Raw genomic sequence first — 15,502 nt, forward strand, 5'->3', positions numbered from 1 at the left:
GTGATTGTTGAAGAGAAGTATGCCTGTGGAGGAGCAGTACTGTCTCTATTACTCACTGTAAATTTGTGTGTAACAGCGCAGGCATTTTCTGGTCACGTAGGGGCATGAGGATGTTTTCTGATCTCATCTTTAAGCATGCCATGGTTCTTTTTTGATGGCTGCTGCTAACATGGAGAACCCTTTTCACCAGCTGATCATTGCTGCTGCCAGTGGGGAAAACAGTGCATTTTATTTTCATTATCAGCCTATATTCTATAACAGGATGAATATGCTTTTTAATATGCCTGATAAGAAGCGAGATAATCTATATTTATAGTTCATATAGAGCTTCTTTGTTGAACACGGTTCTTATATGAACTATAGTGGTACTTCTCATGTCTCAGCACCCTCTTCCGCTGCATCACTGCAGTCTCCTTCCCACCCCCTCCATCCCTCCACCCCTCCTTCCTTCTCCCCAGTGGTCATCATTTGCCTTGGATTTAAGGACACACACATCCTCTGAAGGCAGTAAGTTAATTAGACATTGGGCCCTATCTGTCCCACTCATTCCCTGTCTCTCCCTGACTATCTGTAGGCTTAGAAGAGTATTGCTGCTTCAGTGAAACCACACACACGCACGCACACGCACACACACACGCACACACACACACACACACACACACACACACACACACACACACACACACACACACACACACACACACACTTCCCCTGTGCAGTAGTGTGGGCAGTAGCTGATCCAGTGTATGTGGGTGTTTTATTGTGTGTGCTGCAGTGCGAATGTGTTTCCCCAGGCCTGTGGGTATTTAGAGAGACTGTTGAGTTTCTTTCTAAGCTTCCCATCCGCAAACATAAGATTCCTTCTCCCCACTAAGTTCGCTCTGCACTGAAAAACGGCGCCGCCACGCGCTCGCTTTTTTCCCCTTAATATGATGGCAGCCTCATCACAACCTTGTCAAATGCGGGAGACGTGACTCCGCTGTGACTCCTGTGTCAATGTCACAACTCTTTACGCTGCAGACATCTGAAGAGTTCCCTGAGGCTCAGCTAGCTAACCTTGAATGAATAACTAAAACGATAAGGTACATTTGACACCGCGGGGCGTATTATGACAACTCCAGCCATTGTTTACAGTGACGAGACAGTGACAGTATTTCAGTGCAATATGTGAAAATTCATATGATATCTATGGCAAAATCTAAGGATGTGTCACCTTTACCACCTCTTTTTAATGACTTACTTTTTTTATGGCAACATTAATTAAAAGGTTCTATCTGATGGTAGTCTTTGTTGGGAGCTTCTCTCTCAGGGCATTTAACACTCATCGCTGCACAGTATGCTAATGTGATTATTTTCACTTGGGGAATGGACACAGTGGTGATTCCCACTGAGTTTTGTGTCTTGGTGTTTGTGAGAGGAGACAGTGAGACGGTATAGAAGAGGGACATTTTGGTGTATTCAAATCATCGTTGGAATGAAGTCTTGTCTTGGTTGAAATGAAAGCTAGAGTTCGTAGGGTAGATTAAGATGAGACACAGAGAGAAGTACATGAGTAAGCGAGAAAGATGTTAACCTTCCATCTCACTTCCCTCACACCCATCCCCATCCAAAGTTTCCCCCCTACAACCAAACTCTCAGCATCAATATTACAGCAGCGACGTTTCCATCACTGTTTTTTCTCCCTCCTCTCTCATCTCCAGCACCCCCTCCCCTCCCCTCACCTCCTGTATCTCCCGTCATTCATATTCCATTTATATTTTATTGCTAAGAATCCCTATCTCTCTGCTTCTCCTCCCTCTCTCTTCTCTGTCTTGCTTGCTCACACGGCGCAAAAAATGATCCAAAGGAGCTCTGACACCAATAATTAAAGAGTTATTGAAATTAGCATTGACTGGCCATCTTGTTGCTGCCGAGTGCCAGCGAAGATTCTCTCTCTGCTTTGATCGCATAAGCTTTCTCTTCATTCTATTAAACTCCGCTCTTGCGCTTGGCTCAATCACACAAATAAACACACACACACACACACACACACACACGCTCATCCAGCTTCTGCAATGTTAATGCCATACTAGCACACAGTCCAAAAAATAAAAACACACTGTCTGGAAAATTAAAATTGCAATTAAAGACTAAAAGTAGGAATACTACTGTCATTTTTTTACACAGGATATGCTGCTAAGTTTCAGTCACACTGTTTCACACTTTCCATTCACATGAATAGTGTGTAAATACAAATACTGGTGCAGTTTTTTTGCATCTAAAGCTGACTGAAATGCACATTTTTTTTGGCAGCTATTGGTGATAAGGCGCCTTGTAGCATCAGAATGATACATAACAGTATAAATGTTGATACTATATGCAGTACTTGTCAACAAGAGGAAGCATCATGACCTGTGATATGACATCTCTCACTCCCCACCCGCCCACTCGTGCTCTCTAGCGTCAAATCTCCCACCATTTGCTTTTTAGGCACTCCAGCCTTCCCTCCTCCCTCTCTCCACATTCACATGGATTGACACCTCGGGATTTTGCGTCTTGCCCCCTATTCCTCGTCCCATGCACAAGATTCCCTCCTCCCCGTGTTTTGCAGCCTCCTCTGCAGCCCTCACTTCCTCCCTTCCCATTTTTTCTCCCCACTGTCAAAGCCCATTCTCTCCCTCCTCCACCAGCTGCGTGGAGCAGAGGCCCGCTGTGCCAAGTGCCATTTGATTAGCCTTTTTCTGGCAGCCACAGTAATTGTGCAGACATTTCCTCTCTTCCTTCTTCCCCCTCGTCCATTTATCTCTTTCTATCTGTATCAACTTTTTTTGCTGGGGATGCATCATCGTCATCCTCGTCATCATCTTGCATCTCACTTTATATCTGTTTCTGCTTTTCTCTCCATCATATCCTCTCCTCTCTTTCTGGATATCTCTCACATTTTCCCCCCGTGATGCTCTCTATCCTCCCGTATCTTCCCCCTCTTTATGCCAGAAAAACACACATCAATCTGTCCATCTCTCTGGCAGTCTGATATTTATTTTCCCTTACCTTCCACATTTCTCTGCTCATTTCTTCCCCATATTATCAGCTCATTGCATGAACATACTGTCCACAAACTTGCATCTTCTCATCAGTCGAGCTTAAAGGCACTGATGCCATACATCCCCGAGATATGAGGTGGTAAATTAATTCAGCACCTGATCACATTTAGCCCTGCGTATACAACCAAATGAGCTGTGAGATGGGGAAATTTCAAAGGAAATCAGCAGAACGGAGAAGAGACAGAGTTGGGGATGAAAGAGGTGAGAGTGTGGAGCTGTTGGATACAGAAGTGGAAGATGAGAGAATGGAAGGAAGGGACAGTCATTGATGGAGGAAGTGTACAAACAATCAAACATTCTCAGGTACAAACACTTCCCCAGCATGTTTCTCATGAAAGCTCTACAGTGTCTTTTGTTCCTCACAGGTATCTGGCGGTGGAAACGGTGGCAAACATATTTCCTCAACAACTGAGCCAACTCTACTGGCAAACATGAACACATCGATGCAGACAGGCTGGAGCATCCGAACACAGTGATCAACATCAATCTGTGTAAAGAGCGCTGTTCTAATAATCAATAGTAAGACACAGAATTATATTGTTTGGTTCACTGTAGGGAAGTCAATGATTATTTTTATGGCTGGACCGGCCATGGACCGGCCCTATAACAACGGTTATCTGTGAGTGAGTCACTGAGTAAGTGAGTGATAAAGTTACACAATTGGTTGTGGCTGTTTCAAAATGAATCAGTGAGAGATGATGGAAGCGGAGGATAGCAGCGTGATTCAAGGTGACTGTGTTTCCTGCTCTGGTGTTAAATGCAGTGAAGTTGACTAAACTCCTGTTTAAACATCATTTGTGATGATTTCCACATTCCAAATGATGAGCATCAGCTACAACATGAGACTAATGTAGGCTGTTATATCAGTTTAGCGTAGGGAGGCTGCTCTGCAGGTGTACTTCAACTGCGGTAACCAGGCGGAGATAAGCCTCCTGAAAATGCACCCAAAATGCTGTCAAAACGTTCAATTACAATTTCCACTGCAGCCATGAACACCCACCGAAAAAGGGGCATGAGGGAGTACCCTAAATAACCAGCACTCTGACAAAACACTCAATGCAGAGTGAAGAACGAGAGACATCTACAGTGTAACAGATGGAAGAGCAGGGGGAATTAATAGGTAATTAGAATAGTTCTAATCAGAATTAAAATAAGTTCTCTTTCAAATCAAACACCCTAAAATATGAGTGGAAAGTGTTGTTATGCATTATGCAGCTTCAGAATATTTATTGTAAACTATCATCTAATATTACTTGGACCATGGCAGAAAATTGCAGATTAACATTTAATATCCAGGAAATCACATTATAGGCACTACGACAGACTACAACTGTAACAATCTGGCTGTAATCCAGCTATACAGTAGGTTCTGACCTGAAGTGCAGGAAAGCTGTGTGTGTGTAAAGTGCATTCAAGCTGCTGAATGTCTGCTCAGAGAGTGTTTGAGGGACATGTAGCTCTGTAATTATTTAGTTTACTCACAAATGTTTATTGTGTGTAAAACTTATTTTGACTTAACTGATTATCATTGATTCTTCTTTCACCATGTTACTGTTTATTGTTTATGAGCTATTTAGCCTCACTTTCCAGTTGCCTTAGTCTATTTTCATGAATGGAACAACAAAAGACAAATATGCAGTCCTACCTGTGTTATGATGTTATAAATAAAAAAAAAAACTTCTGTGATTGTCAGTTTCTTGGTGATGTTCTCTCAATCACACTAAATTATTACTTGTTAAGAGGAAATTGTAGGCTTGACGTTGCCATGTCAATTTAGTTGTGACATTAAATCACCCTGAAGTGTGGTGCTTGTTTGTCGTTATTATTATGGCATATTATTATCCATTTAGGCTACTTTGAGAACCAAAACACAGTGATGATTGAACAAACTCATTTTGTAAATTTGGATATTGTAAAATTAGTCATTTAAATGACACAATAAAGCAAGAGGACCAAAACACAGTAATGATTGAACAAACTCATTTTGTAAAATTAGATATTCCTTTGTTAAGAAACTGCCAATGACAGAGTACATATTGTAGCACTAGAAATGTGGTTGCCAGGCATACAGGTAAATTTAACCAGTGGTTGGTGGTTTCAGGTATATAGCAACCCCTGGCAGTTCCAGTGTTAATCCATTATTTATTAATGACTGTAATTTAACCAATTAAAATATATATTAAATGATAATGCAGAAGATGAGGGATGTTTAATGTAACAATCAGAAAGTGTTCTGTAGACTTGTTTTGATAAGGTTAGATTACAAGCATTTTGGGCTACCACCTGTAAGGCCTGCACTAACTGTAAACAAAACACACATCCCGGCCAGGAAGAAAAAAAGATTCAGTGTGTGTTGCTCTGCTGTTAATGAACACTGACTAACACAGGCTGAGAGCTCAGTGTCAGGCAGTAAGAAAGCAGCACTACAATGCTAACGTCCAGGACAAGCAGGCCTCTACTTCTTCCAAGAAAATCAACACAAAAGTAATGAAGTGTATAAGCAGCACTCTCCTGCTCTGAGTATAAATGCATTTTAGCAGTGGCAGCAAATGAACTGATGAAGTCAGAGCAACAGTACTGTTCGTCCCCGAAACATCGGTCCAGCTGAGCAGCTGTTTCCAGCAGATGGACAAGTGGAACAAGTCAGACTGAAATCTGTCTTTGGGTAATCCATTTCACATTAATACAATAATGTTACAGGTTATTTACTATTGAAGGTTGCAGCAATTCTGATTAAATCTCAATTGTTATACATGTCCAACACTTTGGGTTTTGTCTGGCTATTTGAATAAACAGTCAGACACAGCCAGCTTTAATGTTTAGGGATGATCACAGTAGTGCATTGTGGTAATATTAAGTGTAGACTCTTCTTTCTCACAGCTGTCAAACAGGTCTATGCTTTGTTTACACCTTATGTGAGCCTCTGTTATTTATTTATCTATTTATGTTTGTCCTGCATCTACTGTGTCAGCCCTGTAGGCATGTAGCACCTACTGGGGTAAAAGAAAAATCTGTAAAAATGCACCTGTTTTATCATCCAGATCAAAAGTAATAACTACAGTCAGGGAGCAAAGAAAGCTGGACTCTAGCCAACTGTCAGTGTTTAAGAAGCAGCACAAGCTTGGCAACGACTGTGAGATAGATTGAGGGGTTGAGTTAATTCTATGCCACAAAGATAGATTTTAAATGTACCACAGGTGAAGTGAAGGAGCATGCACTGGTTATCTTTAAACTGGAATTTCATGCAAGAGAAGAGCGAGGAAGATTCAAGAAGCACTTGTTAGTGAGGGGACTGCAGGAAAAGGTGAGGGAAGGTTTGTGTGTGTCTGTGAGTGTGTCCAGAATAAGAATAATGTCATGTGGTCCTTACAGTGAAAGGCTGTACAATTCCAAAAAAAGCTTTAAGACATTCATAACCTGACTTTGCCAGATGAAACCTTGGTGCTGTGTGATATGGAATGTCTTCTATGTCCTTGTTTCTGTTTGTGCTTTCTTCACTACCAGCCAATGACAGTGTTCTTCCCACCATAGTTAGTCTGTCAGCACCATAGCAATTAGCATGTATTCATGGAAACATTCGACAGTATCAAATAGCACTGATGCTCATGTTTTGACATTTTACCGGTTAACGATTCACAAGCTAAAAAAAGGATGCTTGATGTTTGTGAATACCAGATATGATTGTGTATTTTCTTTTCTTTTTTACACTCATCCCTCCTTTATCAAAACATACAAGAACATGTACACGTCAATCATAACTACACAGCCAACATCTAACACTCAGTGGTCTTGACATGGGTGACTGGGAGGGCAGCTTTAGGAACGAGGGATGACTGAGGGAAGCTTTATGAGTAACTACTCGCTGTATTAGTCATCAGTCTCTTTACTTTTGCTGCTCTCTCCTTCATACACACACACACACAATGTCACCTCTGACCTGGGGGTTCACAACTGTACTCTTGACACATGGACAAGAAAGAAACTTGCATTTAACTTACTCATTACATGCTGTAGTCTTCTTTTTTGTATACAAGCAATAGTCAAGCATGAGTAGAAAAGCTTTTTCCTCACATAAACACACACGGGTTTAGAGACCTGAGTACATTATGCACGTAGACCAATATATCAACACATCTATATTTCTATATAATATATACACATATCAGATGTGATGGGAGGTATTCTCCCTGGTATGTCAGCCATGAAATGCATTGCCTTTTTTCTCCATTATGAGAATTTGTGGCTGCGTATACAGAATAATCAGATGCATGCAGTGATCAGCTCATACATTCCAGCTGCATTTCTGCCACTTTGCCAGAATGATGCGCTTTACAGCCAGCCAAGTGGTAAAACTGTTTGTATAAATATTCATGAAAAATGAAAAGAAAAATCCATAAAAAAAGGTGCAGCTGGAACATAGTTATTCAGTGAATGAAAACTTTTACTGACGGTAAGTCTATGGGGATGTTGGTTGGAAATAAAAGGAGGGAAAAAAATAGACAACAGCTAGTTTATGTTACACAGGAGTTTATAATGAATTCTACTAAAAAAAAGTCCCATCATACTTTGCTTTTGATTAACAGATGCAAATATATTTGGAACCACATGCACACACAAACACATTTAAACCACCAATGTACCCTACATCACATTATTCAATGTGGAAGCTCCACTTATGATGAAATATTGTTACTTTGTTGATCATTTAATAAAGCAGAAGTACTGTGTGAGATATATACTCAAGTAAAAGTTTAAAAGTGCACCGTTGACGGTTGTCTTGTTAGAGATATTTAACATCAATGCACTGTTATCAGATTCCAACTGTAATAAGACACTGTAATTGTAATAGTAAAAGCACTGACTTCACCTCAAATATTCAAAGTAGCCTCACAGAAAATCTCCTAATTGAAGGAACAGTAATAAATGGAATCAGATTCTTCCACTGTTGACTGTTTGCCCTGTGCTGTACAGGCTCTGCCAAATCACCAGCACACCAACCAACCAATGAGCTGACAAAGTGAGTGGCTGGCAGAGCTTGACATTGCTGTCTGGCGTATTCCCACGTGTCTACCCTGGCATGACCGTTCTTCCGCCAATCATAGGAGAGAATGGCTTTTCAGATGCCCAACACAAATCGCCACCTGCCATCAGCCCCATTATCCTGTGTGCAGGCCTTGCTCTGCACCACCGGCCAGATGCTGAACAAAGACCATGATACTACCACAGGAGCTACACAATTCATTTGTATAGTGTTGGCTAATTATGTCAACATATGCAAAAGGCCTTTCACAGCTGAAAGGTGCCACATAATACAGTGTTATTGACAATTTGGCAGAGGTTTGGGGGTATTCCTGGTCTTATTTCATGTTTTACAGCAATGCTGTCTAGATCATCTTCTTCACATAACACAAACCTGGAAAATAATATGTAAAGAAGATAAAAGACAAAGCATATGTAACATATTTAAAGCATAATATAACAATAGTCGAGAATGTCATTGATGGTACTACAAAACCACTAACTCACATTTGTAATGTGTCCTCCATACAAAAACTGTTCTCAGGCACTGGGTTACAAATTAAGAGGAACGTTTTTAAAAAATATTGTTTTTGCACCACTTTGAAGAGTATGTGTATTTCACTGTGTGGGGTAAATTAGTAGAATGGTTTGCATACAGAACTCAAGCAAAGTACAGAATTAAAATGCAGTAAATCCATCATTATGTGTTTAGTGTCATAAACAATCTCTCTCAGAACTCTGTTTTAAAACTAGAGTGAAAATGCAAAGTCTCGAACAATAAAGGTTTCTACTGACCTATGAAATATATCTTGCTTTTTTAAAACAACTTTTGTTCATGTATGGACCCTGTAGATATGTTGCATCATACTGATTGGTCAGTGGTAGAAGTGTTGACAGGTTGTGATGCAATAATGTGCTCCAGAGCAGGTTAGCTGTTGAGCATAAATGAACCACTGTCCTAACCCTGAAAAAGCCCAGGATTTAAACCTGAAGTTACTGTGCTAACCCTACAGTCTGCTTTGTAGTACAGTCCTCTGGTGTTTAAATCCTCAACTAGGCATGCTGGTCAGTGCAGAGAGGGTGGCCAAGGGAGAGTCTAGACCTCAAGCTGAAAGGGAACAAATAAATCCTTCGACTGCCAACTTGCATGCTCATATAAAATTTAGCCATGTGGGATGCCTTTGGCTCTGGGAAAACACTGGTGAGCTGGTAGCTATTTAAGAAAAAGGACACATTTCTAAAAGCTGAGCAGGCCTCAACTTTTTTGTGTTCTCCACTGACATCCAAAATAGAAATCAATGTGTCTGGGGCAGCGTTGGAGCCCAATGCGTTGATGTGGAATCGATAGCTAATGTCACAGTCATTTTTCCTCATCCACCAACCAATAGAAGCCAAGAAGAAGGTAAGAGCTGGCCTGTACCACTGGGGAGTGGCTGAGGGTCAGTGGGCTGAATGGAAAACAAGACTGCAGTGGACATGCTGGGATTCCTCGAAAAACTTCCTCAAAAACCTGCTTGGTATTATACACTATTAATGTTCTTTCTTTCTTCTTCACTCTACCAGTCTTTCTCTGTGCTACTCACTAAACATAGGTTTCAGTCTACAGAATAATAGCTGCTGGCCCTCCTGAGACATCACCCCAAGGTGATAAATGATTAATGTCATAGCCACAATAAGTGGCTAAAAATAAAATGAATGTTTACACCAAAGCTGTATGATTCAGATAAAAATCACCAATAATAATCAGTAACAGCTTACAGCTAAAAATAAAAGTATGACTAAAAAAACTAACAAATGAAATAGAAAATAATATAGACACCATCGGACAACTTTGAGAGCAAAGCAGTTTTGATGTAGTAGCCCTGTCTCATGCCAGTCCAACAACTTTGGATCAAAGTGTGAAGAGAAATTGCCGTAAAAATGTTAAAGAAATTCCATCTCAACAACAAACAAGGCGCACTGGAGATCACATAAACACATCACAGAGACAGTAGGGTCTGGATGTGCAGTCGAAAGATGTCTGAGGGGTTCATAAAAAGAACAAATAAAATCATCAACACAAATAAGTTGGTAAAATGTATCTGAAGCACGACACCACAGGCAGCACGAATGCACAGGCACACACTCACAATCCCTCAAAAACCACTACAATCAGAGTCAAGGCTTCCCATAAAACCCAACTCTGTAATAATTCTCCATTCCTTAAATATTTATGGGCGAGTGCCTACAATCCCCCCATCTCCCCTGTATTATTTGTCAGCAGAAATTATTTAGCCTCTGGAAGTCTGCTATTAGATACATGTATTCAGAAAATTACAGGGGCACAGCTCATTGTCAGTTATTGTGTTCTCTATGCTGCTACCACCAGTCTAAATAAAAGTAAACAAAAATACATGGAACTGTAAGCAAATCAGTGTTTGGTGGCAGGCAGACAGGCAGACTTCCACTTCCACTGTGATTGCCGGGGAGAGAAAACGTATACTTCTGAATGGGATTTGCTGCTGTGCTTTGAATGCAGGCAAACTGTTAAGCCTGTCTGTGCTGCAAAGCTGGTGTCAACTATGACTTCATGATGAAAGCAGGCTGGAAGCTTGAACCAGCACGCTTTTCTTCCCTGCCAAAGCTGAGGTGGAGCACTTTCTGAAATGATGATTTCCAGATATGCCACCAAAAATAACTTTGTTATGCCTCCAGTTGTCTTTTGTGCTCATGTTTCCTCATCAGTTGAATGGCTGCACCACCGATAGCCTTTTACAGACAATACACATCAACAGTAAATAGCAACATTTAGCACAGAATGAGAAAGTAGCTTAAGGACACGTCTCCCTAAAATGACACTATACCCTCAAGGAAAGAGGAGAGAAGTGTGTCCGTGTGTGCATGTGCGTCCAAGTCTACAGACACGCAATGTGTTATTTGGCGAGGCGTGAGCATGCGCACCAAAATGTGTCTTTTGAAGTGGCCCAGAGATTAAATTACTTTCGGCATGGACGGTAGGGAGAGGGAAATTGAGAAAATGATTAAAAAATAAATGGAAAAATGATTTCCCATTCTGGGCCCTGTCACAATGGAGGGAGAAGGCAATGGGGCGACTGCATGCTTATTTGTCTGGTTGGGGCCAAAGCATGCTGTAGCTGCTCATTATAAGACATTACCAATTTATCCTCCTCTATCTCTCCTGACCACTGGTGGCTAGGGACTCCTGGGCCAGATTACCTAAATGAAATAATCCTAATCTCTACTCGCAGTTAATTATGTCCATAGGAAAACAATCCCAGTTTGGCCAGTGCCCTTTCAGCGCACTCAATTGGTCCTCATGTGATACCCACCATGTGACCTTGAGGCTCTGAAGCTACATGTTGTTTTAAGCATGAGAGTGAATGGGTGTTTTTAGGAGGTTGTTTCCAGGTTTAACATATTCCAGGTAAAAAAGTTCTTGGAGTACTTCGCCATCCAAACTGTGAGGTGAATATGTGTGTGTCTGAAACATAGCTACATGGTAGCCACTATAGCATGCCTCAAGTGGCCTTACTCTTCACTTAAAACAGCCATTGAAACATTCATTAGCTTGAAATCTATACCATTAACCCTGAATCAGATGGGCAGCATCATCTAGGAGATCAGTCACACACAGAGTACTTGCACTGCCCTCTCCTTGTCCTGGGCCACGCACTCATCGCCTCAACCTCCGTACCTCCATACCTCCATACCTCGTTTATTCTAATCTATACCAGGGCCTTGGGGGTGTAGGGTGTGTGTGGACGAATGGAACGGCTCAGTTGCCATCCATTAGGGCTAAGTCGCCAATAAATCGTCACACCCACATCCACACCTGCACTTCACCAATCGCCACATAATTACATTTCAAAGACGCAGCACGCGTTGACCTCCGAAAGGAGCTTGCCACCATAAATAAGGGGCACAGTAAATCTCCACGCACTGATCCTCGAGAGCCTTTTGACACTCTGTGCACATGTGCACATCAGCAATAAGTGTGCAAGTCAGGGATCTCCACTGCACTTGTAGGTAAAAGCACAACTATATTAATATATAGAATATAGAGTATGGAACAAGAGTACATATGAGTATGGAATCATATCACAATATATCTTTACTTGTCATATGAGAACGTAAACGCATTGTTCTGATTGGGCTGAGACATATATCAGCATGGGTTTCAATGTTCTTTACAACGTATAAGATCAAAGCTTAAAATACAGAATGGAGACACAAGATACATACAACACAAGACATGAAAATATTATCTGTCAAAGTCCAATTTTATTAAATCCATTAAGCTACTCTACTAGAACACTGTAAAATATCACAACAGACTGAAAAAGACAAGAGCAAAAAAGCTCCAACATTTTACTTGGAAAAACCGACCAAATGATACAGTTTAAAAAGTGTGCCGACCAGTGACCCTTCCACCATCACTGCCTCCCAGCACCTGTGTGTAGAGGCAGAGACAGAGCATCAGCAGTCTGCTGAAGAAAGCATTGTTTATGTCCTGGTGCTCCTGTCCCTCCCCTCCACCATATCTGTTTGCCATCCATCAGCACCTGACAACCTTGACAGGTTAGAGAGAGATAGCACCTCAATACCACTGGGATAAGACGGGCAAGACACAAGCAGAGACTCTCTGTTTGTGTGTTTGTGTGTGTGTGCGGATGTGTGCAAGGGGAAGGAAGGGTCATGCCTTGCCACTTACCACTTCACATCCTTATCCCTCACTCCCGATATGTTCACAGATGAAGAGAGAGACAAAAACAAAGGGGCGAAAAAGGGCCAAAGAGCATTCAGGGAATATGTGTGTGTGTTTGTGCTGTGTCTTGCGAACATGGTTCTGGTGTGGTGAGTCAACATAAGACATGGGCATCAGCACGCAATGAAGCACAAAACAGGTTTTTCCTCAGATAAGAAGAATGTATATTTTTTTTCTTTGCTTTTAGATTTCCACAAAACCACAGCGTGTCCTAGTAGGATACAAAGATGGATTTGACTTGACTATTCCCTGCAGCAGGAATTTAAATTATACTAATTAGGGTTAGATCAATGTTAAGGACATAAGTGGGTAATCAGTAGTAAATGCATTGAGATCAAATTCAGAAACAAGAACTGCTGTAAACACTGTTTTTCAAAAATGCATTGCAAATTAAAATGTTAAAGAAAAAGAAGGAATGTGTGTGTCTAACCTTTAGTTACATTCACATCCCCAAGCTACATTCACTTAAAACCACACAGTGTGGTAATGCATGACTTAAGTATGTTTCTTTGGGTGACATATTTCTTACATTACATTACAGATTGGGATTTTTTGTTCTTCTTTTTTTGAAATTGGTGATAACTAATCACATCAGGTGATAATAAGACATGCGGAAAAAAGGTTTCATTCACAACATGCAACCTATCTATAAATAGGTTTGATTAAAGACCATACTGTTAATTATCAACAAGATACAGACATGTTTCTCAAGTTCTACACGGTGAGCAATTAGGAAAGCACAAACAAGTTGAAAGAGTTTAAAACAGATGTGAAATCTTTGCAGAAGAGTGCAGAGAAAATCCTGAGTGATCTCAGGGGAGATTTTAGAGAAGCTGACCCTCTGAGAAGGATTTCAAAGCATAGGCAGGTAGAAGGAAGCTGCATATACACACACACACACACACACACACACACACACACACACACACACACACACACACACACACACACACACACACACACACACACACACACACACACACACACACACACACACACACACACACACACACTGAAGAGGAGATGTGGCAGAGCCATATGGACTAAATGGATTTAGCAACAGTGGATTGCGCTGGCATGCTGGGCAGGTGAGTACACACTCCGAACTGAGCAGATGCTTCACAGAGGGGGGGCTGGGGATGTTGGGAGGGGGAAGGGACATATGATGTGTATGTGTGTGGGTGGGGGTAATACACGGCACATCATCATCATATGTGCATGCCTACACTGTATATATTACAGTGTGTTTGTGTGCACTCGCACCTCTGCAGGCATGCATTTATGTGTTTGTGCATATTTTAATGCCAGTTATCTTTCTCCATTAAACATATAAAGTACCAGTCAAATGTTTGGACATGCTTTCTCATTAAAGGGAATGGGAAAATGAGTCCAAACTTTTGAATAAACTTGTATGCTTAAATACTTCATTGAATAAACATCAGACAAAAACTACAACACGCGCACGCACACTCTCACACACACACACACACACAGACACACACAGACACACACAGACACACACACACACACACACACACACACACACACACATATGTCTGCATCATTGAGAAGCACTTGCTAAATCCATCACCTTAATAAACATAAATGCACCCAAACTCAGTAAGCTTTTCCGACACAGCATCCGGAAAGCCCAATCACAGCTAATAAAGGAGGCTAATGAACTCCTCTCATTATGTAGATGCTAATCATGTAACACAATCTTGTAATTTGACACACTTGATTTATGGAGGAGGACCCCCCCCTCCCTTCACAACGCCGCGATCACAATCCACCCACAATCCACCACCCTCCACATACAAACCATCTTTAACCATTACCAATCTGAGCATGTCACAGTATGGAGCATGTAGAGCTGCAACATGCATAATGAGGTGCTTAGGCGACTTATCGCACACTGAGATGATGCAAAAAGGAGAGGGAGAGAGGGGGAGAGAGAGGAAACATATCACAGTTGGAGCTGTCAATGTGTGGGGGAGAGATGACAGTGTCAAGGTTACTGACAGTTGATGTCTAAGTAGATATTGTCTTGGAATGTATATATGTTAATATATATATATATATATATATATATATATATATATATATATATATATATAGACACATGCACGCACACTGTGTACTATATGTACATTACATGTAGGATTACACAAACACACACGTATGGATACATTTTTTGTTATCAGTATAAATTAAATCCCTATCATTCCATCCTCAAGATGGACACATGTGCAGATGGGAATGATATTATCAAATGAAGCCAGCTAAGAATTTACTTTGGTGTGTTAAAGGACAAAAACAAAGCGCAATGATAAAATATCTATGCCTTTCATCTAAAGCATAAAATGCTTTTAATAGCCTCTTCATAGTCTCCATTACATTATTCTAGAAGAAAAGAACAAACCATAGCTGTCTCCTTTCTATATTACATGCTGGCAGTTCACATGATGCACAATATACATGTCATGGCTGTATACTATTTATGGGGTTAGAAATCAATGTACACAACCATTACTAACAGGAAATAATGCAAGACATAGATATCGATTAAACTTCCTTTGTAATGTTGATGCCAATTCACAAAGTGAAAATACAAAGTTTTCTAAAGTTTTGATAT

At 40.9% G+C, this 15,502-nt stretch overlaps 1 protein-coding gene across 15 annotated transcripts in view; it reads right to left on the reverse strand.

Moving 5' to 3' along the window:
• Positions 1-15,502, reverse strand: part of nrxn2b (neurexin 2b) — a 592,634-nt gene that overhangs the window by 405,305 nt on the left and 171,827 nt on the right. For 2 of the 15 annotated variants that reach the window (XM_053343294.1, XM_053343293.1), the window contains exon 4: positions 907-923. The exons of 11 other annotated variants lie outside the window; for them this stretch is intronic. In XM_053343294.1, coding sequence (XP_053199269.1) covers positions 907-923 — 17 coding nt within the window. Of the gene's footprint in view, positions 1-906; positions 924-4,123; positions 4,136-8,839; positions 8,852-15,502 lie in introns of all 15 variants that reach the window. 2 more of the 15 variants (XM_053343285.1, XM_053343287.1) reach the window with 2 other exon arrangements.

This window comes from Scomber japonicus, chromosome 22 (genome assembly GCF_027409825.1).
Source record: "Scomber japonicus isolate fScoJap1 chromosome 22, fScoJap1.pri, whole genome shotgun sequence".
Taxonomy (NCBI): domain Eukaryota; kingdom Metazoa; phylum Chordata; class Actinopteri; order Scombriformes; family Scombridae; genus Scomber; species Scomber japonicus.